Genomic DNA, 27,351 nt, shown 5'->3' with positions numbered 1-27,351 from the left:
TTTTGGGGGGGAATTTTGGGGGATTTTCAGCAGATTTAGGGCGATTTGGAGGGATTTGGGGGTTTTGGGGGGCAATTTGGGGGTTTTGGGGGAATTTGGGGGGAATTTTGGGGGATTTTCCGTAGATTTGGGACGATTTCGGGATTTTTTTGGGGGGATTTTTGGGTTTTGGGGAGGATTTTTGGGGAATTTTTTGGGAATTTAGGAGGGTTTTGGGGGAATTTTAGAGGGAACTTGGGGGATTTTGAACAGATTTGGGGGATTTGGGGATTTTGGGGAAGATTTTTGAAAGATTTTGGGGAATTTAGGAGGGATTTGTGGGGATTTTGAGCAGATTTGGGGGGTTTGGGGGGGATTTTGGGATTTTGTTGGGATTTAGGAGGGATTTGGGGGGGTTTGGGGGCGATTTTGGGGGAATTTTGGGGGATTTTCAGTAGATTTGGGGCGTTTTGGGGAAATCTTTGGGTTTTGGGAAGGATGTTGGGGGGATTTGGGGGGTTTAGGAAGGATTTTGAGATAATTTTTGGGATTTTGAGTAGATTTGGGGCGATTTGAGGGGATTTTGGAGGAATTTTGGGGGTTTGGGGCAGATTTGTGGGGATCTTGGGGGGTTTAGGAGGAGATTTTGAGGATTTTCAGGAGATTTGGGGAATTTGGGGGGATTTTGGGGAATTTTGGAGGATTTTGGGGGCATTTTTGGGTTTTAGGGGGATTTTTGGGGGGAAATTTTGAGGTTTTGAGCAGATTTGTGGGGAATTTAGGGTGTTTAGGAGGGATTTTGGGGGGTTAGGAGGAATTTGGGGAGAATTTTTGAGATTTTGATCAGATTTGAGGGGTTTGGGAGGGTCTATGAGGGGAATTTTGGGGATTTGGGATGGTCCATGAGGGAATTTTGGGGATTTGGGGAGTCCATGAGAGAATTTTGGGGAAATTTTGGGGATTTGGGAGGGTTCTTGACAGGAATTTTGGGGATTTGGGGGGGCCATGAGAGGAATTTTGGGGCACTGTGGGGTTCATGAGGGGATTTTGGGGAGAATTTTGGGGATTTGGGGGGTCCATGAGAGGAATTTTGGGGAAATTTTGGGGATCTGGGCGGGTCCGTGCGGGAATTTTGGGGTCTGGGGGTGGGGGGGTGGATTTTGGGGTTCTGGGGATTTTGGGGGGCTGGATTTTGGGGGGTTTCGGATTAATTTGGGGATCTCGTGGGGTTCAGGTCGCGCAGGGACCTCCCGCTGTGATCCTGGCAGGATTTTGGAGGAATTTTGAGGAATTTTGGGGAATTTTGGAGGATTTTGGGGGGTCCCGTCTCCCCCCCCCCACAGCAATGACAGGAGTGGGCCCCGCCCTTTGTCCCCGCCCCCGCGGATGATTGACAGCCGCGCTGCCCAATCAGCGGCGCGCGGTGCATGCCGGGAGTTGTAGTCCCGCCCCCTCTCCCCCATTTCCCCCCCTCCCCTCCCCTCCCCGGTACCGGCGTGGCCCGGGGGGCACCGGGAGCGGGGGGGGAGGGGCGGGCGGGGGTCGCGGGGGTCCCGCGGGGTTCGGGAGCGACCCCCGGGGGGGGCTCCGGGGGAGGGGAGCGGGGGAGGGGGGGGCCGAACCCCGCCGCCCCCTCCCCGAGCGCGGAGCGGCCCCGGCGGCGCAAAATGGCCACGGCTCTGCACAAACCCCTCAAATGGTGAGTGGGGGGCTCGGGTACCGGCACCGGAACCGGCACCGGAACCGGGCACCGGCACCGGCATGGGCGGGGGGGGGCACGGAGACCCCCGGCACCGGCACTGCCGGGGGAGGCAGGTCCGGTACCGGCACCGGTACTGGCGGGGTGCGACCCCCGGCACCGGCGGGGATGGAGGTGCCGGTACCGGCAGGGTGGGACCTACCGGGAGCTGGGAACCCGGTACCGGCAGGGTGGGACCTACCGGCAACCCGGCACTCGGTACCAGCGGGGATGGAGCCCCCGGCACCGGCGGGGATGGAGCCCCCGGTACTGGCGGGGATGGAGGTGCCGGTACCGGCAGGGTGGGACCTACCGGGAACCGGGCACTCGGTACCGGCGGGGATGGAGCCCCCGGCACCGGCGGGGATGGAGCCTCCGGTACTGGCGGGGATGGAGGTGCCGGTACCGGCAGGGTGGGACCTACCGGGAGCTGGGAACCCGGTACCGACAGGGATGGAGCTGCCGGTACCGAATGGGAGGGACCCAGTGAGGGTGGGGACCCGGTACCGGCAGGGATGAAGGATCCGGTAGCGGCAGCGATGGAGGCTCCGGTACCGGTGGGGGTGGACCTGGTACCGGCGGGGATGGAAGTGCCGGTACTGGCAGGAAGGGACCCGGTGGGGATGGAGGTGCCGGTACCGGTGGGGATGAGGCCCCGGTTCGGGTGGGTATGGAGACATTGGTACCGGCAGAACCGGAGCCGTGGCTCTGCTGGGGAGGAGCCCACTGGGAACCGAGCACCCGGTACCGGCGGGGATGGGCCGGGCGGGGATGGGGGTCCCGGTACCGGCGGGGATGGGCCGGGCGGGGATGGGGGTCCCGGTACCGGCGGGGATGGAGGTTCCGGTACCGGCACAGATGGACCTGGCAGGGTTGGGGGTCCCGGTACCGGCACAGATGGACCTGGCAGGGTTGGAGGTTCCGGTACCGGCGGGGATGAAGCCGAGTCCCCGATACCAGTCCCAATCCCAGTCCTGGACCTGGTTCTGATCCCGGTCCTGGTTCTGATCCCAGTCCTGGTCCTGGTCCCAATGCCAATCCCAATGCCAGTCCTGGTCCCGAATGCTGGTTCTAATCCCGGTCCTGGTCCCAATGCCGGTTCTGATCCTAATCCCGGTTTTGACCCTGGTCCTGGTCCCAATGCCGGTTCTGATCGCGGTGCCGGTGCTGGTCCCCATCCCAGTCCTGGTTCTGATCCCAATCCCGGTTCTGATCCATATCCCAGTCCCAATCCGGGTCCCCGTCCCAGTTGGGTCCCTCCCCTCCAGTACCAGAACCTCCACCCCCTCCCGTCCTAATCCCAGTTCTGATCCCAACTTTGGTCCTGGCCCTGTTTCTGATCCCATCCCAGTCCCAATCCAGGTTCTGATCCTGGTCCCAATCCCAATCCCGATGCAGTCCCAGTCCCAACCTCATCCCAGTCCCAATCCTGACCCAGTCCTGGTTCTGGTCCTAACATCATCCCGGTCCCAGTGCTGGTCCTGGTTCCGATCCCAGTCCCAATCCTGGTTCTGATCTTGACTTCATCCCAGTCCCAGTTCTGATCCTGATGCCAGTCCCAATGCCAGTTCTGATCCTGATCCCATCCTGGTCCTGGTTCCGATCCCAGTCCCAATGATGGTTCTGATTCTGATCCCAGTTCCAATCCCAGTTCTGATCCTGACCCCATCCTGGTCCTGGTTCTGATCCTGACCCCATCCTGGTCCTGGTTCCGATTCCAGGCCCAATCCTGGTTCTGATCCCAGTTCCAATCCCGGTTCTGATCCTGATCCCTGTCCCAGTCCTGGTCCCTCCCTTCCGGTTCCGGAACCTCCGTCCCTTCCTGTCCCAATCCCACTCCCAGTCCCGGTTCTGATCCCAATCCCGTCCCTGTTCTGACCCTGGCCCCAACCTCATCCTGGTCCCAGTCCTGGTTCTGATCCCAATCCCATCCCAGTTCTGCCCCTGCACTGACCCCATTCTGGTCCCAGTCCTGGTTCTGATCCCAACCCCATCCCAGTTCTGCCCCTGCACTGACCCCATTCTGGTCCCAGTCCTGGTTCTGATCCCAATCCCGGTTCTGGTTCCGCTCCCGAACCTGTCCCGGCCTCAGTGCTGGTCCCCGCCCCACCCTGGTTCTGATCCTGACCCCAGTCCCGGTCCCAGTTCTGATTCTGGTCCCAATCCTGCTTCCAGTCCTGGTTCTGATGCCATTCCCAGTCCCAGTCCCAATCCTGGTTCTGGTCCCAATCCCAGTCCTGATCCCGGTCCCAATCCCGGTTCTGATCCTGATCCCAGTCCTAATCCTGGTTCCCGTCCCAGTTGGGTCCCTCCCCTCCAGAACCTCCACCCCCTCCCATCCTAATCCCAGTTCTGATCCCAACTTTGGTCCTGGCCCTGGTTCTGATCCCATCCCAGTCCAGGTTCTGATCCTGGTCCCAATCCCAGTCCTGATGCCGTCCCAGTCCCAACCTCATCCCAGTCCCAATCCTGACCCAGTCCTGGTTCTGGTCCTAACATCATCCCGGTCCCAGTGCTGGTCCTGGTTCCGATCCCAGTCCCAATCCTGGTTCTGATCCTGACTTCATCCCAGTCCCAGTTCTGATCCTGATCCCAGTCCCAATGCTGGTTCTGATCCTGACCCTATCCCGGTCCTCGTTCCGATTCCAGGCCCAATCCTGGTTCTGATCCCAGTTCCAATCCCGGTTCTGATCCCGGTCCCAGTCCCGGTTCTGATCCTGGTCCCTGTCCCAATTGGGTCCCTCCCCTCTGGTGCTGGAACCTCCGTCCCCTCTCGTCCCAGTCCCGGTTCTGATCCCAATCCTGTCCCAGTTCTGACCCTGGCACTGGCCCCATCCTGGTCCCAGTCCCGGTTCCGATCCCAGTTCTGATCCCAATCCTGATCCTGGTACCAGCCCCGAACCCATCCCGGTCCCGATGCCGATCCCATCCCCACCCCGGTTCTGATCCTGACCCTAATCCCAGTCCTGGTCCCGGTCCTGGTCCCAATCCTGATCCTGATCCCAATCCTGGTCCCAGCCCATTCTGTTCCTGGTCCCGGTTCTGATCCCACTCCCATTCCCAGTTCCAATCTCAGTCCCAATACCGGTTCTGATCCCAGTCCCAGGTCTGATCCTGGTCCCCGTCCCAATCCCAGTTCTGATCACGGTTCCAATCCCAATCCCGGTTCTGTTCCCAATCCCAATCCTGCTTCCAGTCCCAATCCCAGTCCCGGTCCTGGTCCCATCCCAGCCCTGGTTCCAATCCTGGTCCTGATCCCAGTTCTGATCCAATCCTGGTTCTGATCCCAGTCCCAATGCTGGTCCCAATCTCGGTTCCGATCCTGGTCCTGGTCCTGATCCCAGTTCCAATCCTGGTTCTGATCCAATCCCGGTTCTGATCCCGGTCCCTGTCCCAGTTGGGTCCCTCCCCTCCAGTACCGGAACCTCCGTCCCCTCCCATCCCAATCCCGGTTCTGATCCCAACCCTGTGCCAGTTCTGATCCTGGTCCCAGTGCCAGTCCCGGTTCTGATCCCAGTCCTGGTCCCAGTCCTGAGTCTGATCCCAATCCTGGTTCTGATCCTGATCCTGGTCCCAGTCCTGGTTCTGATCTTGGTCCTGGTCCCAATCCCAGTTCTGATCCTGGTCCCAATCCCGTTTCTGGTTTTAAACCTCATTCTGGTTCCAGTCACAGTCCTGGTTCTGGTCCTGGTTCCAATCCCAGTTCCAATCCCATTTCCGGTTCTAAACCTGGTTCTGGTTCCAGTCACAGTCCCAGTTCTTATCCTGGTCCCAATCCCAGTCCTAATCCCGGTTCTGCTCCTGGTTCTGATCCCAAGCCCAACTCTGATCCCAGTCCTGGTTCCGGTCCCAATCCCAGTCCCAATCCTGGTTCTGGTTCCAGTCCCGGTTCCAATCCCAGTTCCAATCCCATTTCCGGTTCTAAACCTGGTTCTGATCCCAGTCCCGGTTACAATCCCAGTCCCAGTACCAATTACAATCCTGGTCCCAGGCCTGATGCCAGTCCCAGTTCTGGTCCTGGTCCCGGTCCCAATCCCGGTTCCAATCCCATTTCCGGTTCTAAACTTGGTTCTGGTTCCAGTTCCAGTCCCGGTTCTGATCCCAGTCCCAGTCCTGGTTCCCATCCTGGTCCTGGTTCTGATCCCGGTCCCAGTCCCAATCCCAGTCCCAGTTCTGATCCTGGTCCCAGTCCCAATCCCAGTTCTGATCACGGTTCCAATCCCAATCCCGGTCCTGGTTCTGATCCTGGTCCCGGTTCTGATCCTGGTCCCCATCCCAGTCCCAATCCCGGTCCTGGTTCCGATCCCGGTCCCAATCCTAGTCCCGGTTCTGATCCCAGTCCCATTCCTCGTTCCAATCTCAGTCCCAGTCCCGGTTCTGATCCCAGTCCCATTCCTCGTTCCAATCTCAGTCCCAGTCCCGGTTCTGATCCCAGTCCCAGGTCTGATCCTGGTCCCAGTCCCAATCCCAGTTCTGATCACGGTTCCAATCCCAATCCCGGTCCCGGTTCTGATCCTGGTCCCAATCCCAATCCTGGTTCCGGTTCTGATCCTGGTCCCAATCCTGGTCCCGGTCCCGGTTGTGGTCCCAATCCCGGTCTCATTCCCGGTCCCGGTTCTGATCCCGGTCCCGCTCCGGGCTGGGGGCGGGGCGAACCCAGCCGGCCCCGCCCCCTCTGGCCCCGCCCCCGCGGGAAATTTGGGGGAATTTTGGGGTTCTGGGGATGGAATTTTGGGGGGCCCGGGGGGATTTGGGGCGGTCTGGGGGTGATTTGGGAGGATTTTTGGGGGTCCTGGGGAGGGGATTTGGGGGGATTTAGGGAATTTGGGGGGGTCCTGGGGGATTTGGGGGGATTTTGGAGGGTCCTGGGGGATTTTGGGGGGTCCCGGGAAATTTTGGGGGTCCCCGCGGGAGTTTAGGGGGATTTCTGGGAGGTTTGAAGTTATTTTGGGGGTTTCTTGGGGGGGTTTTGGGGTATCCTGGGGAGTTTTGGGGTTCCCGGATGGTTTTGGGGGTCCCCGAGGGAATTTCGGGGGGTCCCGGGGAGGGGATTTTGGGGGGTCCGAGGCGTTTGGGGAGAAATTTTGGGGGTTCCAGGAAGATTTTTGGGTTTTGGGGTCCCCCCAAAATGTGTCCGTGATATTTTTTTGGGGAGGGGAGGTCACAAAGATTTTGGGGTCCCCAAATTGGGGGGCAAGTCCGCCATGTCCGGGGGGGGTTGGGGTCAAATTTTAGGGTCTGGGGTCCCCAAATTTGGGGTCCCCGCGCTATTTTGGGGGTGCCGCTCTTGGTGGGGGGGGGAAATTTGGGGTTCAGGGGGGTCTTGGAGGGAATTTGGGGGGGTGCCAAAATTTGGGGTCACCCCGCAGTGATGTTTTGGGGTGAGAAATGGAAATTTTGGGGTTCGGGGGGGGGTCCCTGGGTTTGGGGGATGGGGGTCCCGGGGGGATTTTGGGTCAGATTTTGGGGTTCGGGGGGGTCCCTGAACTCAGGGCTGGGCTCCCCGGGTGTCCCTGACCCTGGGCCGGGTCGGGGGTCCCGGTCGGATTTGGGGTCCGATTTTGGGGTTCAGGGGGGATCCCTGACCCGGGGCTGGGTCGGGGGTCCCGGTCGGATTTGGGGTCCGATTTTGGGGTTCAGGGGGGATCCCTGACCCGGGGCTGGGTCGGGGGTCCCGGTCAGATTTTACATCAGATTTTGGGGTTCAGGGGGGGGTCTCTGAGCTCAGGGCTGGGCTGGGTGGGGGTCTCTGACATCGGGACTGGGTCGGGGGTCCCAGGGCAGATTTTGGGGTTCGGGGGGTCCCTGGGTTTGGGGGATGGGGTTCCCGGGTGGATTTTGGGGTTCAGGGGGGTCCCTGACCCTGGGGCTGGGCCGGGGGTCCTGGTCGGATTTTGGGGCGGATTTTGGGGTTCAGGGTGGGGGTCCCTGGCCTCAGGGCTGGGCTGGGTGGGGGTCCCCGAGTCTGAGACCGGTCCGGGGGTCCCGGTTGCATTTGGGTCCGATTTTGGGGTTCAGGGCGGGGGTCCCCGAGCTCGGGACTGGGCTCCACGGATGTCCCCTGGCCTGGAGCTGGGTCGGGGGTCCCGGGGCAGATTTTGGGTCCGATTTTGGGGTTCGGGGGGTGGGCTCTGAACCCGAGGCTGTGTTGGGGGTCCCGGGGCAGATTTTGGGGTTCAGGGTGGGGGTCTCTGGGCTCAGGACCGAGCTGGGTCGGGGTCCCTGAACCTGGGCCGGGACGGGGGTCCCGGTCAGATTTTGGGGTTCAGGGGGGTCTCTGACCTGGAGCTGGGCCGGGGTCCCGGTCGGATTTGGGGTCCAATTTTGGGGTTCAGGGTGGGGGTCCCTGAGCTCAGGACTGGGCTGGGTGGGGGTCCCTGAGCCCGGGGCTGGCTTGGGGGTCCTGGGTGGATTTTTGGGTCAGATTTTTGGGTTCGGGGGGGTCAGGGCCGGGCTGGGTGGGGGTCCCTGACCCTGGGCCGGGACGGGGGTCCCGGGGCAGATTTTGGGTCCGATTTTGGGATTCGGAGGGGGGTGCTCTGAACCCGGGGCTGTGTCGGGGGTCCCGGGGCAGATTTTGGGGTTCAGGGTGGGGATCCCTGGGCTCAGGGCCGGGCTGGGTGGGGGTCCCTGACCCGGGGCTGGGTTGGGGGTCCCGGTCCGATTTTGGGATTCAGGGGGGATCCCTGAGCTCAGGGCCGGGCTCCATGGGTGTCCCTGACCTGGGGCCGGTCTGGGGGTCCTGGGTGGATTTGGGGTCCGATTTTGGGGTTCAGGGGGGATCCCTGAGCTCAGGGCCGGGCTCCCCGGGTGTCCCCGAGCCCGGGGCCGGGTCGGGGGTCCCGGTCCGATTTTGGGGTCCCCCCGCAGCCTGGGGGAGGAGTTCTACCGCGAGGCGCTGGAGCACTGCCGCAGCTACAACGCGCGGCTCTGCGCCGAGCGCAGCCTGCGCCTGCCCTTCCTGGACGCGCAGACCGGCGTGGCCCAGAGCAACTCCTACATCTGGATGGAGAGGGCACACCGCCGGCCCGGTGAGACCCCCGGGGTGGGGAGAGACCCCCGAAATGGGGAGAGACCCCCTGAAATGGGGAGAGACCCCCCGGGATGGGGAGAGACCCCTGGGACACCCCTGGGATAGGGAGGGACCCCGGGATGGGGGGCACAGAGCAACTCCTACATCTGGATGGAGAGAGCACACTGCCGGCCCGGTGAGACCCCCGGGGTGGGGAGAGACCCCCGAAATGGGGAGAGACCCCTGGGACCCCTGGGACACCCCTGGGATGGGGAGGGACCCCAGGATGGGGAGGGGTCAGAGCACAGAGCAACTCCTACATCTGGATGGAGAGGGCCTACTGCCGGCCCGGTGAGACCCCCGGGATCCCCGAAGTGGGGAGGGACCCCCGAAATGGGGAGGGACCCCCGAGATAGGGGAGGGACCCCTGGGACACCCCTGGGATAGGGAGGGACCATGGGATGGGGGGCACAGAGCAACTCCTACATCTGGATGGAGAGGGCACACCGCCGGCCTGGTGAGACCCCCGGGGTGGGGAGAGACTCCTGAAATGGGGAGGGACCCCCCGGGATGGGGAGGGACCCCTGAAATGGGGAGGGACCCCTGAAATGGGGAGAGACCCCTGAAATAGGGAGGGACCCCTGGGAACCTTGGGACTCCACTGGGAAAGAGAGGGACCCCTGAAATGGGGAGAGATCCCTGGGACACCCTCAGGACAGGGAGAGATCCCTGGACCCCCCTGGGGTGGGGAGAGACCCCCCCCAGGACCCTCCTGGAGTGAGGGGACACCCCCAGGGTGGAGGCAGAGCCAGAGTGAGGGGGGAGAGCCCCTCTGCCAGGACCCCCAAAACTGCCCCAAAACTGCCCCCAAATTGCCCCTGGTACCCCCGGGCCACACCCTGGGCAGGGTCACTTTGGGGTCACTCTGGGGGGTCAGGGTCACTCTGGGGGGTCAGGGTCAGTTTGGGGTCAGGGTCAGTTTGGGGTCAGGGTCACTCTGGGGGGTCAGGGTCACTCTGGGCTCAGGGTCACTCTGGGGGGGCAGGGTCACTCTGGGGGGTCAGTTTGGGGTCAGGGTCACTCTGGGGGGGGTCAGGGTCACTCTGGGTGGTCAGGGTCACTCTGGGGTCAGTTTGGGGTCAGGGTCACTCTGAGGGGGTCAGGGTCACTCTGGGCTCAGGGTCACTCTGGAGGGGTCAGGGTCAGTCTGGCGTCAGGGTCACTCTGGGGTCAGTTTGGGGTCAGGGTCAGTTTGGGGTCTGGGTCACTCTGGGGGGGGTCAAGGTCACTCTGGAGGGGTCAGGGTCAGTTTGGGGTCAGGGTCAGTTTGGTTCAGGGTCACTCTGGGGGGGTCAGGGTCAGTTTGGGGGGGTCAAGGCCAGTTTGGGGTCAGGGTCACTCTGGGGGTGCTGTGGTCACTCTGGGGGTGCTGCGGTCAGTGTGGGGATGCTGTGACCACTCTGGGGGTGCTGTGGTCAGTTCAGAGTGGTCACTCAGTGTCCATCCCCGCCCCTAGGCCTGTCCCCAGGTCAGATCTACTCGTACCCTGAGGGGTCAGTTTGGGGCAGGGTCAGTGTGGGGGTGCTGTGGTCACTCTGGGGGTGCTGTGGTCACTCTAGGGATGCTGTGGTCAGTCCCGAGTGGTCACTCAATGTCCATCCCTGCCCCCAGGCCTGTCCCCAGGTCAGATCTACTCGTACCCCGCCCGCTGCTGGCGCAAGAAGCGGCGCCTGAACATCCTGGAGGCCCCGCGGCTGCGGCCCTGTGAGTGCCCGGAGCGGCCGGAGGGGTGGCCGGAGTGGCCAGAGGGAAGACCAGAGGGATGTCTGGAGTGTTCAGAGGGGCTGGAGGGGTGGCCAGAGGGGCTGGAGGGGTGGCTGGAGTGATGGATGGAGGGGGTGGAAGGAAGGGTGGCTGGAGTGGCTGGAGGGGTGTCCTGAGCAGTGTCCAGAGCATTGGCTGGAGGGGTGGCCAGAGCGGCCAGAGCAGTGTCCAGAGTGTGGAGAGGTGGCCGGAGGGGTGACTGGAGTGGCCAGAGGGAAGACCGGAGGGAGGTCCGGAGTGGTCAGAGGGGCAGGAGGGGTGGCTGGAGGGATGTCCGGAGTGACCAGAGAGGTGACCGGAGCAGTGGATGGAGGGGTGGAAGGAGGGGTATCCAGAGTGGCCGGAGGGGTGGCTGGAGGGGGGTCCAGAGCAGTGGCTGGAGGGGGGGTCCAGAGCAGTGACCAGAGGGGTGGCCAGAGCGACCAGAGCAGTGGCTGGAGTCGTGTCTGGAGAGGCCAGAGCGGTGGCCGGAGCAGTGGCTGGAGAGGCCAGAGCAGTGTCCGGAGTGGTGGAGAGGTGGCCGGAGGGGTGTCTGGAGTGGACAAAGCAGTGGCCAGAGCAGTGGCCAGAGTGGTGACCACAGTGTTGGCTGGAGGGGTGGCCGGAGTGTGTGGAGTGGCCGGAGTGGTGGCCGGAGTGGTGACCGGAGGGGTGTCCAGAGTGTCTGGAGTGGACAAAGCAGTGGCCAGAGTGGTGTCCAGAGCAGCAAGTGTGGTGGCCAGAGCAATGCCTGGGGGGGTGGCCGGAGTGTCCAGAGCTGCGCTGACCATCACTGCCCGCAGACATGGAGGCCCTGGTGCGCAAGGAGGGCGCCCTGCCCGAGGGGCCGGTGCTGGAGGGGTGGGAGCAGTGGTCAGTGCAGTGTCCGGGGGGATGGCCGGAGCGGTCAGTGCCGTGTCCGGAGCCGCACTGACCATCACTGACCGGCACTGCCCCCCAGACATGGAGGCCCCGGTGCGGAAGGAGGGCGCCCTGCCCGAGGGGCCGGTGCTGGAGGGGTGGGAGCAGTGGTCAGTGCAGTGTCCGGGGGGATGGCCGGAGCGGTCAGTGCCGTGTCCGGAGCCGCACTGACCATCACTGACCGGCACTGCCCCCCAGACATGGAGGCCCCGGTGCGCAAGGAGGGCGCCCTGCCCGAGGGGCCGGTGCTGGAGGCGCTGCTCAGCGCGGAGCCCCCCGAGCGCAAGGGCGGCGACCCCAAGGACGAGGAGGCGGCGCTGGACGGAGCGGTCAGTGCGGGGCGGCGGCGACAGTGCGGCCGGCTGTGTGTCCATCCGTGTGTCTGTCTGTCTGTCCGTGTGTCTATCTGTCCATGTGTCAGTGTGTCTGTCCGTGTGTGTGTGTCCGTCTGTCTGTTTGTGTGTGTCCGTGTGTGTGTCCTGTCTGTCTGTCCGTGTGTCTGTGTGTGTCCGACTGTCTGTCTGTCTGCCTGTGTGTCCGTCTGTCCGTGTCCGTCCGTCCGTGTCTGTCCGTCCGTCTGCCCGTGTGTCCGTGTGTGTCCGTCTGTGTGTCTGTCCGTCTGTCTGTCCGTGTGTGTCTGTCTGTCCGTCCGTGTGTGTCTGTCCATATGTGTGTGTCCGTGTGTCCATCTGTGTCCATGTGTCCGGCTGTCCGTGTGTCTGTCTGTCCGTGTGTCTGTCCATGTGTCTGTCCGTGTGTGTCTGTCCGTGTGTCTGTCCGTGTGTCTGTCCGTGTGTGTGTCCGTGTGTCCGGCTGTCTGTGTCTGTCCGTGTGTCTGTCTGTCCGTGTGTCTGTCCGTGTGTCTGTCCGTGTGTCTGTCCGTGTGTCTGTCTGTCCGTGTGTCTGTCCGTGTGTCTGTCTGTCCGTGTGTCTGTCCGTGTGTGTGTCCGTGTGTCCGGCTGTCTGTGTCTGTCTGCCCGTCCGAGTGTCTGGCTCCATTGTCCGTCTGTCCATCCATCCATCCATCCATCCATCCGCTGTCTGTCTGTCCAACCCTCCCTCCTTCCCCAAAATTCCCAAATTCCCCCAAATCCCTGAATTCCCAAAATTCCCCGATTTTCCCCCAAACCCCAATATTTCCTCAAAATCCCCGATTTTCCCCAAATCCCCGATTTTGCCCCCAAACCAAATCCCCCATTTTCTCAAATTCCCTGATTTTCCCCCAAATCCCCAATTTTTCTCCCAAACCCCCGGATTTTTCCGCAATCCCCGATTTTCCCCAAATCCCCGATTTTCCCCCCAAACCAAATCCCCCATTTTCCCCAAATCCCCAATTTTCCCCCAAACCCCCATTTTTCCCAAAATCCCCCATTTTTCCCAAAACCCGATTTTTCCCCAAACCCCATTTTTCCCAAACCCCCTGATTATCCCCAAATCCCCCATTTTCCCAAAATCCCGTTTTTTCCCCCATTCCAGAAGGGCCCCCCCCCCGATTTCCCACACGACCCCGACGGGGACGAGCTGGACGAGGAGACCCCGAGGAGGAAAAACAAGGCCAAGGGCAAGGTGAGGGACGGACAGACGGACAGGGGAGGGACAGGGGGGATGGACAGAGAGACAGAGGGACAGGGGGATGGACAGAGGGAGGGACAGAAGGATGGACAGAGGGGTGGACAGAGGGGTGGACAGGGGGTGGACAGAGGGAGGGACAGAGAGGATGGACAGAGGGGTGGACAGAGGGGATGGACAGAGGATGGACAGAAGGATGGACAGAGGGACAGAGGGACAGATGGACAGAAGAACAGACAGACAGAGGGACGGGTGGATGGACAAATGGATGGACGGATGGACACACAAACGGACAGAGGGATGGACAGATGGACACACGGACAGACAGATGGACAGAGAGACACACGGGGGGACAAACAGACGGAGGGACAGATGGACACATGGACATATGGAGAGATGGACATGCGGACAGACAGACACATGGGCAGAGGGATGGACACATGGACATATGGACAAGAGGGATGGACAGAGGGATGGACAGATGGACAGATGGACACATGGATTAACAGAGGGATGGATGGACGGACAGACAGACAGAGGGACGGACAGAGGGACAGAAGGACAGAGGGACGGACAGACACATGGATTGACAGAGGGATGGATGGATGGATGGATAGAGGATGGACAGACAGAGGGACAGATAAAAGGACAGAGGGATGGACGAAGGGATGGACAGACGGCCAGAGGGATGGGCAGGCAGACAGATGGAGGGATGGACAGACGGACAGACGGACAGAAGGACAGAAGGACAGACAGACAGAAGGACAGACGGACAGCCAGCTCCCCGCTGTCCCTGCACTGTCCGTGTGTCCAGGCGTACGGGCTGGTGATGAAGAGGAGGGTGGACGCTGTCCTGGAGGAGAGGGACAAACCCTACGTGTGCGACAGTGAGTGGGGGAGGGGCGGGGGGGAGGGGAGTGACCAGTGAGTGACCAATGAGTGACCAGTGAGTGACCAATGAGTGACCAATGAGTGACCCCGAGTGACCCCTGAATGACCACTCAGACACTGATTGACTGCTGATTGACTGCTGATTGACCCCTGAGTGACCAATGAGTGACCCCTGAGTGACCAATGAGTGACCCTGAGTGACCGATGAGTGACCAATGAGTGACCCTGAGTGATGAATGAGTGACCCTGAGTGACCACTCAGACACTGAGTGTCCACTGTCCCCATCCCCTGTCCCCTATCCCTGTGTCCCCTGTCGCTGTCCCCTCTCCCTGTCCCTGTGTCCCCTGTGCCCATCCCCATCCCTGTCCCCATCCCCTGTCTGTCCCGTCCCTGTCCCCTGTGTCCCCTGTCTCTCTCCCTGTTCCCCGTGTCCCTCTGTCCCTGTCCCCTCTCCCTGTCGCTGTCCCTGTCCCCTGTTGCTGTCCCCATCCCCTCTCCCTGTCCCCTCTCCCTGTCGCTGTCCCCTGTCCCCGTCCCCATCCCCTGTCCCTCTCCCTGTCGCTGTTCCTGTCCCCTCTCCCTCTCCCTGTGTCCTTGTCCCTGTCCCCTGTCCCTATCGCTGTCGCTGTCCCCTCTCCCTGTCCCCTGTCCCCTGTGTCCTCTGTCCCTGTGTCCCGTGTCCCGTATCCCTGTGTCCCCTGTCGCTGTCCCTATCCCCTGTCCTTGTCCCTGTGTTCCCTGTCCCATTCCCTGTTCCTATCCCCATCCCCGTCCCCTGTGTCCCCACGCGGTGTCAGTCTGCGGGAAGCGCTACAAGAACCGCCCGGGGCTGAGCTATCACTACACGCACACTCACCTGGCCGAGGAGGAGGGCGAGGAGCCGGGGGGGGGCGCGGGGCCCCCCCGCAGGAACCACCACCGCCGTGAGGGGGGGAAACGGGGGTCCTGGGGGGGTTTGGGGAGGGGTCCTGGGATGGGTCTGGGGGGTCCTGGGGCCCCCCCGCAGGAACCACCACCGCCGTGAGGGGCTGGGGAGGGGTCCTGGGGGGTCCTGGGGGGGAATTGAGATGGATTTGGGGGGTCCTGGGGGGATTTGGGGGGGAATTGAGATGGGTTTGGGGGGTCCTGGGGGGATCCCTGACATTGTTTGGGGGTCCTGGGATGGGTTTGGGGCGGTTTGGGGGGTCCTGGGGGGGTCCTGGAGGGGTTTGGGGGGGAATTGAGATGGGTTTGTGGGGTCCTGGGGGGGTTTGGGGGGTCCTGGGGGGAAATTGAGATGGGTTTGGGGGGTGTTTGGGGGGTCCTGGACTGGGTTTGAGGGGGAATTGAGATGGTTTGAGGGGTCCTGGGGCTGTCCTGGGGGGGTTTAGGGGGTCCTGGGATGGGTTTGGGGGAGTTTGGGGGGTCCTGGGATGGGTTTGGGGGTCCTGGGGGGGTTTGGGGGGTCCTGGGGGGAATTGAGATGGGTTTGGGGGGGTCCTGGGGGATCCTGGAGGGATTTGGGAGGGTCCTGGGTGTGTTTGGGGGGTCCTGGGATGGGTTTGGAGGGGGAAATTGAGATGGATTTGGGGGGCTTTGGGGGGTCCTGAACTGGGTTTGGGGGGTCCTGGGGGGGAATTGAGATGGGTTTGGGGGGTCCTGAGCTGGTTTGGGGGGTCCTGGGATGGGTGGGGGGATCCTGGGGGGTCCTGGGTTGGTTTGTGGGGGGTCCTGAAGGGGTTTGGGGGGTTCTGGGGGTCGCAGGCTGGATTTGGGGGGGAATTGAGCTGGGTTTGGGGGGTTCTGGGATGGATTTGGGGGGTCCTGGGGGCGGTCCTGAGATGGATTTTGGGGGTTCCTGGGAGGGTTTGGGGGGTCCTGGGCTGGTTTGGGGGGTCCTGGGTGGGAATTGAGATGGGTTTGGGGGGTGTTTGGGGGGTCCTGGACTGGGTTTGAGGGGGAATTGAGCTGGGTTTGGGGGGTTCTGGGATGGATTTGGGGGGTCTTGGGGGGGTTTGGGGATGTCACAGGCTGGGTTTGGGGGGTCCCTGCCCCATTTTGGGGGGGGGGGGTTTGGGGGTCCCTGTCTTGGTTTGGGGGATCCTTGCCCCATTTTTGGGGGGTCTCTGCCCCATTTTGGGATTTGGGGGGGGGGTCCCTGTCCCATTTTTGGGGGGGTCCCTGCCCCATTTTTGGGGTCCCTGCCCCATTTTTGGGGGGTTTGGGGGGGGGTCCCTAAAGGCCTTGGACCCCATCCCCAATTTTTGGGGGATTTTTTTGGGTTTTTGGGGTTATTTTTGGGGGTTTTGGGGGTTTATTTTGGAGTTTCTTGGGGGATTTTGGGGTTTTCGGGGGATTTTTGGATTTTTTGGGGTTATTTTGGGATTTTTGGGGGATTTTGGGGGGTTTTGGGATTTTTTGGGGGTTATTTTGGGGGTCCTCACCCCCTTTGGGTGCCTTTGCCCCCCCAGAGTTTTACAAAGAGCTGAGCTGGGTCCCCGAAAACCAGCGCAGGAGCACAGGTACCAAAATAAACCAAAATAAACCAAAATAAACTGAAATCATCCAAAATCAACCCAAAATAAACCAAAATCACCCCAAAATAAACCAAAATAAACCAAAATCACCCCAAAAATGTCACAAAATGTCCCAAAATCACCTAAAATGTCACAAAATAAACCAAAATCACCCAAAATAAACCAAAATAACCCAAAATGTCCCAAAATAAACCAAAATCAACCCAAAATCACCCCCAAAGTCCCAAAATCACCCAAAATAAACCCAAATTCACCACAAAATAACCCAACATGTCCCAAAATAAACCAAAATCAACCCAAAATAAACTAAAATCACCCAAAAATGTCACAAAACCATCCCAAATCAACCCAAAACCATCCCAAAATGTCACAAAATCACCCAAAATAAACCAAAATTCACCCCAAAATAGCCCCAAAATGTCACAAAATAAACCAAAGTAAACAAAAATAACCCAAAATTCACCCCAATCACCCCAAAATGTCCCAAAAGAAACAAAAATTCACCCCAAAATCACCCCAAAATCACCCAAAATCACCCAAAATTCACCCCTAAATCACCCAAAAATGTCACAAAATGTCCCAAAATCACCTAAAATGTCACAAAATAAACCAAAATCACCCAAAATCAACCCAAAATCACCACAAAATGTCACAAATGTCACAAAATCACCCAAAATAAACCAAAATCACCCCAAAATAACCCCAAAATGTTCCAAAATAAACCAAAATCACCCCAAAACGGCCCCAAAATGTTACAAAATAAACCAAAATAAACCAAAATTCACCCCAAAATCACCCCAAAATCACCCAAAATGTCCCAAAATCACCCCAAAATCAACTCAAAATGTCCCAAAACACCCCAAATGAAACAAAATTCTCCCCAAAATGTCCCCAAATCACCTATAATAACCCCAAATTCACCTCAAAATCACCCCAAAATGTCACAAAATGTCCCAAAATATCCCAAAATTATCCCAAAATCACCCAAAATCACTGAAAATATTTTAAAATTACCCCCAAAATAATCCAAAATCACCCCAAAATATCCCAAAATTCACCAAACCCCCCAAACCAGCCCCAAATTCCCTAAAACCAACCCCTAAAAATCCCCAAAATATCCCAAAACCACCCCAAAACCAAAAATTATTTTGGGGTTTTTTTGGGGTTTTGGGGGTCGTTTTTTTTTGGTTTTTTGGGGTTTTTTGAGGTGGAGTTTTGGGTTATTTTGGGATTTTTTGGGTTTTTTTTGGAGTTTTTTGGGGGGTTTTTTTGGGGGTGGTTATTTTGGGTTATTTTTGGGTTTTTTCAGTTTTTTTGGTTTTTTTTTTAAATTTTTTTGGGGTGGGATTTTCTTTGTTGTTTTGGGGGTTTTTTTCAGGCGTTTTTTGGGTGTTCTTTGTGGTTTGGCTTTTTTGGGTGGGATTTTTTGGTTATTTTGGATTTTTTTCAGGTTTTTTGGGGTTTTTTTTTTGTGGTTTGCTTTTTTTGGGGTGGGGTTTTTGGGGGTATTCCATATTTTTTGGGGTGGATTTTTTTTTTGTTTTTCTTCAGTTTTTTGGGGTTATTTGGGGTTTTTTTTCAGTTTTTTGGGGTGGGGTTTTTTTTATTATTTTGGGTTTTTTAAGTGGTTTTAATTTTGTTTCTCTTTGGGTTTTTTTGGTTATTTTGATTTTTTTTCATTTTTTTGGGTGTGTTTTTTGTGCTTTGTTTTTTTTGGAGTGGGATTTTTTTGGGTTATTTTGGGGGTTTTTTGGGTGGGATTTTTTGGGTTATTTTGGTTTTTTGGGGGTGTTTTTTTGTTTTTCTTCAGTTTTTGGAGTTTTTTGGGTTTTATTTTTTTATATTAGTTTGATTTTTTTTCTTTTCATTTTTTGGGGTTGGATTTTTTTGGTCATTTTGGTTTTTTGCGGTGGGATTTTTTTTTTTTTTGATTTTTCAGGGTTTTTAGAGTGGGATTTTTTTGGATTATTTTGGTTTTTTTCCTTTTTTTGAGTTATTTTGATTTTTTTCAGGTTTTTTTGGGGTGGATTTTTTTTGTTTTTTCTTCGTTTTTTTGGGGATTTTTTTGGGTTTTTTTCGGTTTTTTGGGGTTAATTAGATTTTTTTTTGTGGGGGATTTTTTTTGGTTATTTTGGATTTTTTGGGTGGGATTTTTTTGGCTATTTTGGGTTTTTTGGGTGGGATTTTTTTTGCTATTTTGGGTTTTTTGGGTGGGATTTTTTTTGGCTATTTTGGGTTTTTTGGGTGGGATTTTTTTAGCTATTTTGGATTTTTTGGGTGGGATCTTTTTGGTTATTTTGGTTTTTTTGGGTGGGATTTTTTTGGTTATTTTGGTTTTTTGGGTGGGATTTTTTTGTTATTTTGGGTTTTTTGGGGTGGATTTTTTTTGCTTTTTCTTCGTTTTTTTCATTTTTATTTCATTTTTTTGGGCTGTTTTTTTTCTGATTTCCTTTTTTTTGTCTCCCCCCTCCCCTCCCCTCCCCCCCCCCCAGGCCGCCCCGCCCCCCCCGGGCCCCCCCCCGAGGGTCCCTGCGACTTCTGCGCGGGGGGGACGCGGGGGAGGGGCAGCGAGGAGGCGCTGATCACCTGTGCCGACTGCGGGAGAGCAGGTGGGGACATGGGGACATCAATGACATCATTGGGGACATTGGGGACATCAATGGGGACATGGGGACATTAATGACATCATTGGGGACATTGGGGACATTAATGGTGATTGGGGACATTGGGACATTGGGGACATGGGGACATTGGCAGGGGTTGTGGACATCAATGGGGACATTGGGGACACTGAAGGGTCTGGGGACATTGGGGACAGTGGGGACATTGGGGACATCAATGACATCAGTGACATCATTGGGAACATTGGGGACATCAATGGTGATTGAGGACATTGGGACATTGGGGACATTGGGGACATTGGGGGGATTGGGAACATTGGGGACAGTGGGGACATCCATGGGGATTGGGGACATTGGGGATGTTGGGGACACTGAGGGGATTGGGGACATTGGGGACACCAATGACATCAATGACATCATTGGGGACATTGGGGACATCCATGGGGATTGGGGACATTGGGGACGTTAATGGGGACACTGGGGACATTGGGGACATTAATGAGGACATGGGGACATCAATGACATCAATGAGGACATTGGGGACATTGAGGACACTGAGGGGACATTGGGGACATCAATGACATCACTGGGGATTGGAGGCATTGGGACATCAATGGGGACATTGGGGACAGTGGGGACATCCATGGGGATTGGGGACATTGGAGACATCAATGACATCATTGGGGACATTGGGACATTGGGGACATCAATGACGTCAATGACGTCAATGGGGATTGGGGACATTGGGGACATTGGGGGGATTGAGGACACTGAGAGGACATTGGGGACATTGAGGTGATTGGGGACATGGGGACATCACTGGGGGAGGGGCAGCGAGGAGGCGCTGATCACCTGTGCGGACTGCGGGAGAGCAGGTGGGGACATGGGGACATTGGGGACACTGAGGGGACATTGGGGACATCAATGGGGACATTAATGGGGACAGTGGGGACATTGGGGACAGTGGGGGGATTGGGGACATTGGGGACAGTGGGGACATCAATGGGGATTGGGGACATTGGAGACATCAATGACATCAGTGGGGACATTGGGGATGTTGGGGACAGCAATGGGACATTGGGGACATTGGGGACATTTGGGGACATTTGGGGTCCTGCTGGGTTTGGGGTTCAGGGCTGGGATTTTTGGGTTTTTGGGGTTTTTTTGTGGCTTTTTCAGGAAGAAATTTTGGGAATTTTTGGGGTTTTGGGGGGATTTGGGGTAAATTTGGGGTTTGTGTGGGATTGATTTGGGGGATTTGGGGTTTGGGGGGATTTTGGGGTAATTTGGGTTTTTTGGGGTAAATTTGGGGGTTTTGTGGGATTTATTGTGGGGGTTTTTGTGGATTTTATTGGGTGTATTTTGGAGGATTTTCTGGATATTTGGGATTTGTTTTGGGGGATTTTTGGGATTTTTGGGGCAGTTTTGGGGTAATTTTGGGGGTTTGGGGGGAATTTATTTTGGAGGATTTTGGGGATTTTTTTTGGGTTTATTTGGGGGGATTTTGTGGATGTTTTGGGATTTATTTTGGGGTTGTTTTGGTGAATTTTTTGAGATTTATTTTGGGGGATTTTTGTGGATTTTTTGGGATTTATTTCGGTGTTTATTTTGAATTTTTGGGATTTATTTTGGGGGATTTATTTTGGGGTTTATTTTGGGGTTTTTGGGAATTTTTGGGGGTTTATTTTGGGGTTTATTTTGGGGTTTTTATGGGATTGATTTTGGGTTTTGTTGGATTTTTGGTGTGGAATTTCTGGGGTTTTTGAGGTGGGTTTGGGGTAATTTTGGGGTAATTTTGGTGTTTTGGGGGGATTTATTTGGAAGATTTTATGGATTTTTTGGGGGGGATTTTGTGGATTTTTTTGGGATTTATTTTGGGGGTTTTTTTGAGGTTTATTTTGGGTTAATTTTGGGGGTTTTATGGGATTGATTTGGGGTTATTTGGGATTTTGTGGGATTTATTTGGGGTATTTTTGGGGTCCTGGGGGGAAATTTTGGGGAGTTTTGGGGTAATTTTGGTGTGGGGTTTTTGGAGGTTTTCAGGTTGGTTTTGGGGTAAATTTGGGATAATTTTGGGGTTTTTGTGGGATTTATTTTGGGGGATTTTGTGGATTTTTTGGGGTTTATTTTGGGGGTTTTATGGGATTGGTTTGGAGAGTTTTGGGGGTTTTGTGGGATTTATTTTGGGTTTTATTGGATTTTTGTTTTGTGGGATTTCTGTGGTTTTTGGGGTGATTTTGGGGTAATTTTGGGTTTTTTGTGGGATTGATTTGGGGGATTTCTGGATTTTTGAGGGTTTATTTTGGGGGATTTTTGGGATTGATTTTGGGTTTTGTTGGATTTTTAGGGTCTGGTGTTTCTGGATTTTTTGGGGTGATTTTGGGGTAATTTTGGGGTTTTTGTGGGATTTATTTTGAGGGTTTTGTGGATTTATTTTGGGTTTTGTTGCATTTTTGGGGTGTGGCATTTCTGGCGTTTTTTGGGGTGATTTTGGGGTAATTTTGGAGTTTTTTTGGGATTTATTTTGGGGGATTTTATGGGATTCATTTGGGGTTTTTTTTTTTGATTTTTGGCTTGTGGAATTTCTGGGTTTTTGGGGTGATTTTGGGGGTGTTTTAAGGATGATTTTGTGATGATTTTGGGGGGATTTTGAGGGTGATTTTGGGGGTTTTGTGGGGTTCATTTTGAGGGTTTTGTGGATTTATTTGGAGTTTTATTGAATTTTTGGGTTGTGGGATTTTCTGGGGTTTTTGGGGGTGTTTAAAGAATGATTTTGGGGTTATTTTTTGTGATTTTGGGGTGATTTTGGGGGTGATTTTGGGGGTGTTTAAAGGATGATTTTGGGGTGATTTGGGGGTGATTTTGGGGATGATTTTGGGGTGTTTTTGGGGTGGGTTTAGGATGATTTTAAGGATGATTTTGGTGTAATTTTGGGTGGTTTTTGCCCCCAGGGCACCCCTGGTGCCTGCAGCTCTCCCTGGCTGTTTGGGGTTCATTGGGGATTTTGGACTCTGCTGTTTCTGGTTTATTTTGGGTTTTTTGGGGTGGGTTTAGGATGATTTTAAGGATGATTTTGGTGTAATTTTGGGTGTTTTTGTGTCCCCAGGGCACCCCTCGTGCCTGCAGTTCTCCCTGGCCATGGCGGCGGCGGCGCGCTCGTACCGCTGGCAGTGCATCGAGTGCAAGTCCTGCAGCCTCTGTGGGACGGCTGAGAACGATGTGAGACCCCAAAATAATCCTAAAATAATCCTAAATTCATCCTAAAATCATCTCAAATTCACCCCCAAATCCTGCAGCCTCTGTGGGACGGCTGAGAACGATGTGAGAGACAAAAAAACCCTAAAACCACCCTAAAATAACCCAAAAATTCATCCCCAAATCCTGCAGCCTCTGTGGGACGGCTGAGAACGATGTGAGAGACTAAAATAATCCTAAAATAACCCAAAAATCATCTCAAAATAACACCCAAATCCTGCAGCCTCTGTGGGACAGCTGAGAACGATGTGAGACCCTAAAATCATCCTAAAATATCCCAGAAATCATCTCAAATTCATCCCCAAATCCACACAAAAATCATCCCAAAATTCATCCCAAATTCATCTCAAATTCATCACAAAATCACCCCAAAAATCACCCCAGAATAATCCCAAAATCATCCAAAATTCATCTCAAATTCATCCAAAAATAAACCCCAAATCCCCCAAATCCTGCAGCCTGTGTGGGACGGCTGAGAACGATGTGAGAGACAAAAATCACCCTAAAATATCCCAAATTAACCCCAAAATCATCTCAAAATCATCCCAAATTCATCCCCAAATCCTCCTCAAAAATCATCCAAAAATTATCCCAAATCCACCCCAAAACCATCCCAAAATATCCCAAAATAAACCCAAAATAACCCAAAAATCATCTCAAAATCATCCCAAATTCATCCCCAAATCCTGCAGCCTCTGTGGGACGGCTGAGAATGATGTGAGAGACTAAAATCATCCTAAAATAACCCAAAATAACCCAAAAACCATCTCAAGTTCATCCCAAATTCATCCCAAAATCACCCCAAAATCACTCTAAAATCATCCCAAAATAGACCCAAAAATCATCCCAAATTCATCCCCAAATCCATCCCAAAATCCACCCCAAACCATCCCAAAAAATCCCAAATTCACCCCAAACCCGAGCCCCAAGCCCACCCCAAATTAACCCAAAAATCCATTTTCCCCCCAAACTCCATTTTCCCCCAAATCCCAATTTTTCCCCCCAAATCCCATTTTCCCCAAACCCCATTTTCTCCCCAAAATCCTGATTTTTTCCCTAAATCCCATTTTCCCCCCAAAATTTATTTTTCCCAAACTCTATTTTTCCCCAAACCCCATTTTTCCTAAAATCCCATTTTCCCAAATTCCCATTTTTTCCCAAATCCCATTTCCCCCCAAAATCCCCTTTTTTCTCCCCAAAATCCCGATTTTTCCCTAAACTCTATTTTTTTCCCAAACTCTGTTTTTTCCCAAAACCCCATTTTTCCCCCAAAATCCCACCTTTATTCCCAAACTCTATTTTTTTTTCCCAAACTCCCATTTTTTCCCAAAAATCTCATTTTCCCCCCAAACCCCATTCTCCCCAAAATCCCATTTTTTCTCAAAATCTTCTCTTTCTCCCAAATTCTATTTTTTTCCCAAGCTCTATTTTTTCCCCAAATCCCATTTGCCCCTAATCCCCATTTTTCCCAAAATCCCATTTTTCCCCCAAAAATCCCAATTTTCCCCCCACAAAATCCCATTTTTCCCTGAACTCTATTTTTTCCCAAAATCCCATTTTTCCCCAACCCAAATTTCCCCCAAATTCTGTGTTTTGTCCCCAAACCCCATTTTCCCCAAACTCCATTTTTCCCCCCAAACCCCATTTTTTTTTCCCCACAATCCAATTTTTACCCCCAAAATCCCATTTATTTTTCCCCAAACGCCATTTTTTCTCCCCAAACTCTATTTTTTCCCCCCCAAAACCCCATTTTTTTCCCCCAAAATCCAAATTTTTTTCCCAAACTCCATTTTTCCCCCAAACTCTATTTTTCCCCAAAGCCCATTTTCCCCCAAAATCTCGATTTTTTCCCCAAATTCTGTTTTTTCTCCAAAATCCCATTTTTATCCCCAAACTCTATTTTTTCCCCAAAATCCCAATTTTTTTCCCAACCCCTATTTCCCCCCCAAACCTCATTTTCCCAAAATCCCATTTTTTCCCCCCAAATCCCATTTTTTCCCAAATTTCCATTTTTTTCCCCAAATTCCCATTTATTTTTCCCCAAACCCCCATTTTTCCCCCCCAAACCCCCTTTTTTTTTCCCAAAATTCCCATTATTTTTCCCCAAAATCCCAATATTTTACCCCAAACCCCCATATTTTCTCCCCAAAACCCCCATTTTCCCCCCCAAATCCCATTTTTTTCCCAAAATTCCCATTTTTACCCCAAAATTCCCATTTTTCCCCAACCAGGAGCAGCTGCTGTTCTGCGATGACTGTGACCGGGGGTACCACATGTACTGCCTGAGCCCGCCCATGGCCGAGCCCCCCGAGGGTAAAACCCGAAATTTGGGGGAAATTCGGGGGATTTGGGGGATTTTAGGGAATTTTTGGGGATTTTTGGGGGATTTTCAGGGATTTTTTGGGGAAATTTGGGGAATTTTTAGGGGTTTTTAGTGGGATTTTTGGGGGGTTTTAGAGGGATTTTAGTGATTTGGGGGGGGGATTTTAGGGGATTTTTTGGGGGGTTTAGGGAATTTTTTAGGAATTTGGGGGGATTTTTGGGTAATTTTGGGGATTTTTTTTGGTTTTTAGGGGGATTTTTGTGGGATTTTTAGGGGATTTTGGGAGATGTTAGGGGCATTTTGGGGGGATTTTAGGGGGATTTTTGGGGTTTTAGAGGGATTTTGGGGGGATTTGGGGAAATTTTAGGGGGTTTTAGAGGGAATTTGTCGGGATTTTGTGGATTTTTTGGGGGATTTTAGGGGATTATGGGGTGGATTTGGGGGAAATTTGGGGGGGGTGGGGGATTTTAGGGAATTTTAGGGGATTTTTTGGGGGGTTTTAGGGGGATTTTTGACGGAGTTTTGGGGAATTTGGGGGGATTTGGGGGGATTTTAGGGGGATTTTTGGGAGATTTTTGAGCATTTGAGGGTGATTTTGGAGGAATTTTTGGGGGATTTTAGGGGGATTTTAGGGGATTTTTGGGGGGATTTAGAGGGATTTTGGGGTTTTTGGGGGGTTTTTTAGGGGCATTTTGGGGGTGTTTAGGGGCATTTTTAGGGGGTTTAGAGGAAATTTGTGGGGATTTTGGGGAATTTTGGGGAGATTTGGGGGGCATTTTTGGGGAGATTTTGGGAAATTTGGGGGATTTAGGGGGATTTTGGGGGATTTTAGGGGGTTTTAGAGGGATTTTGGGGGATTTTTTGGGGGATTTTGGGGGATTTTTGGGGATTTTTTGGGGAGTTTTGGGGATTTTTGGGGATTTTTTGGGGGTTTTAGAGGGATTTTGGGGGGATTTGGAGGATTTTAGGGGAATTTGGGGGCTTTTGGGGAATTTTAGGAGATTTTTTGGGGTTTTTAGGGGCATTTATGGGGGAATTTTGGGAATTTCAGGGGGGTTTTTGTGGGGATTTTAGGGAATTTTAGGGGATATTTTGGGATTTTTTAGGGGCATTTTTGGGGAATTTTAGGGGGATTTTGGGGATTTGGGGAAATTTTAGGGTTTTGGGGGGGTTTTTAGGGGCATTTTTGGGGGATTTTGGGGCATTTGGGAAATTTTGGGTGGATTTTTGAAGGAATTTTTGGGGGATTTTGGGGGGATTTGGGGGATTTTGGGGTTTCTGGGGGATTTTGGGGGGATTTTGGGATTTTTTGGGGAATTTGGGGGAGTTTTAGAGGGATTTTGTGGGGGGTTTCAGGGAATTTTGGGGAATTTTGCGGGGTTTGGGGGATTATATGGAATTTTAGGGGACGTTTTGGGGTTTTTAGGAGGATTTTTGGGGGGTTTTAGAGGGATTTTTGAGGTTTTTAGGGGCATTTTTAGGGTATTTTATGGGGAATTTTGGGAGATATTGAGGGATTTTTGGGGAGATTTGGGGATTTTGGGGGAATTTGAGGGATTTAAAGGAATTTTAGGGGATTTTGGGGGGGTTTTAGGGGCATTTTTGGGGGGATTTTGGGGATTTAGGGGTGAATTTGGGGGATTTTAGGAGGTTTGTTGGGGGAATTTGGGGAGATTTTTGTGGGGGTTTTTGGGGGATTTTGGGGGAATTTGGGGGGGATTTTGGAGTTGATTTGGGGGGATTTTGAGGGCATTTTGGAGAAATTTGGATTTAGGTTTTTTCATAAAATCTGGGATTTTTTTGGGTTAAATCCACTCCTTTTTTGGGATAAAATCCGGGATTTTTTGGGATAAAATCTGGGATTTTTTAGGATGAAATCGGTGATTTTTTTTTTTGGGATAATATCCAGGAATTTTTTTGTAAAATCTGTGATTTTTTGGGGATAAAATTCGGGATTTTTTGGGATAAAATCAGTGATTTTTTGGGTAAAATCCAGGAGTTTTGGGATAAATTTCTGGATTTTCTGGGATAAAATCCTCTGGGTTTTTTGTATAAAATGCTGGAATTTTTGGGGGTATAAAATCATGGAATTTTTTTTTATATAAAATCCTGAAATTTTTGTGGCAAAATCCCGGATTTTTTGGGATAAAATCCTGGATTTTTTTGGGTGAAATCCCAGATTTTTGGGGATAAAATCCAGGATTTTTTGGGGATAAAATCCTTAATTTTTGGGGATAAAATCCTGGATTTTTGGGGGTAAAAGCTGTGATTTTTTGGAGATGAAATCCCAGATTTTTGGGGATAGAAGCTGCAATTATTTGAGGATAAAATCCCAGATTCTTGGAGTAAAATCCCAGATTTTTGGGGTAAAATCCCGGATTTTTTGGGGATAAAATCCCTGATTTTTGGGGATAAAATTTTGGATTTTGGGGGATGAAAGCTGTGATTTTTTGGGGTATAACCCCTGATTTTTGGGGATAAAATCCCGGATTTTTTTTCTATAAAATCCCGGATTTTTTGGGGATAAAATCCTAGATTTTTGGGGATAAAAGCTGTGATTTTTGGGGGTAAAATCCCGGATTTTTGGGTTAAAATCCTGTCATTTTTCATCCCAGGGAGCTGGAGCTGCCACCTGTGCCTGCGGCAGCTGAAGGAAAAGGCCTCGGCCTTCATCACCCTCACCTAGGGGGGGCCCCACCCCAAAACCCCCCCAAAAAAACCC

The 27,351-nt window shown here is 53.6% G+C and overlaps 3 protein-coding genes across 4 annotated transcripts in view; 2 read left to right on the top strand and 1 right to left on the bottom strand.

Annotated features, from left to right (window-relative positions):
• The window catches only part of LOC117009612 (histone H3.3A-like), a 4,703-nt gene extending 3,281 nt beyond the window's left edge, over window positions 1–1,422 (top strand). Inside the window, exon 4 of the mRNA XM_033083878.1 lies at window positions 1,323–1,422. Coding sequence (XP_032939769.1) covers window positions 1,323–1,422 — 100 coding nt within the window. The remainder of the gene's footprint in view (window positions 1–1,322) is intronic.
• Window positions 1,423–1,571: 149 nt separating this feature from the next.
• On the top strand, window positions 1,572–27,351 carry DPF1 (double PHD fingers 1). The gene is made up of 12 exons (XM_033083920.1): window positions 1,572–1,678; window positions 8,588–8,748; window positions 10,401–10,493; window positions 11,652–11,782; window positions 12,930–13,019; window positions 13,837–13,909; window positions 14,712–14,837; window positions 16,365–16,415; window positions 18,923–19,039; window positions 22,158–22,270; window positions 24,538–24,619; window positions 27,245–27,351. Exons 1-12 carry the CDS (start codon window positions 1,647–1,649, stop codon window positions 27,313–27,315), a joined length of 1,140 nt encoding a protein of 379 aa, XP_032939811.1. The 5' UTR covers window positions 1,572–1,646; the 3' UTR covers window positions 27,316–27,351.
• On the bottom strand, window positions 4,672–6,383 carry LOC117009640 (putative per-hexamer repeat protein 5). 2 transcript variants are annotated; one of them, XM_033083922.2, is made up of 2 exons: window positions 6,124–6,383; window positions 4,672–6,075 (listed from the first exon to the last, which is right to left on the bottom strand). In XM_033083922.2, the coding sequence occupies exon 2, from the start codon at window positions 5,989–5,991 to the stop codon at window positions 4,672–4,674; it is 1,320 nt and encodes a 439-aa protein (XP_032939813.1). In that variant the 5' UTR covers window positions 5,992–6,075; window positions 6,124–6,383. The 2 variants fall into 2 exon arrangements, with proteins under 2 accessions (XP_032939813.1, XP_032939812.1); XM_033083921.2 differs by lacking the exon at window positions 6,124–6,383 and having other exon boundaries at window positions 4,790–5,175; window positions 5,241–6,104.

The sequence above is a fragment of the Catharus ustulatus genome, chromosome 34, assembly GCF_009819885.2.
Source record: "Catharus ustulatus isolate bCatUst1 chromosome 34, bCatUst1.pri.v2, whole genome shotgun sequence".
Taxonomy (NCBI): Eukaryota; Metazoa; Chordata; class Aves; order Passeriformes; family Turdidae; genus Catharus; species Catharus ustulatus.
The sequence above is the reverse complement of the archived record's forward strand: the minus strand, read 5'-3'. Positions and strand labels throughout refer to the sequence as shown.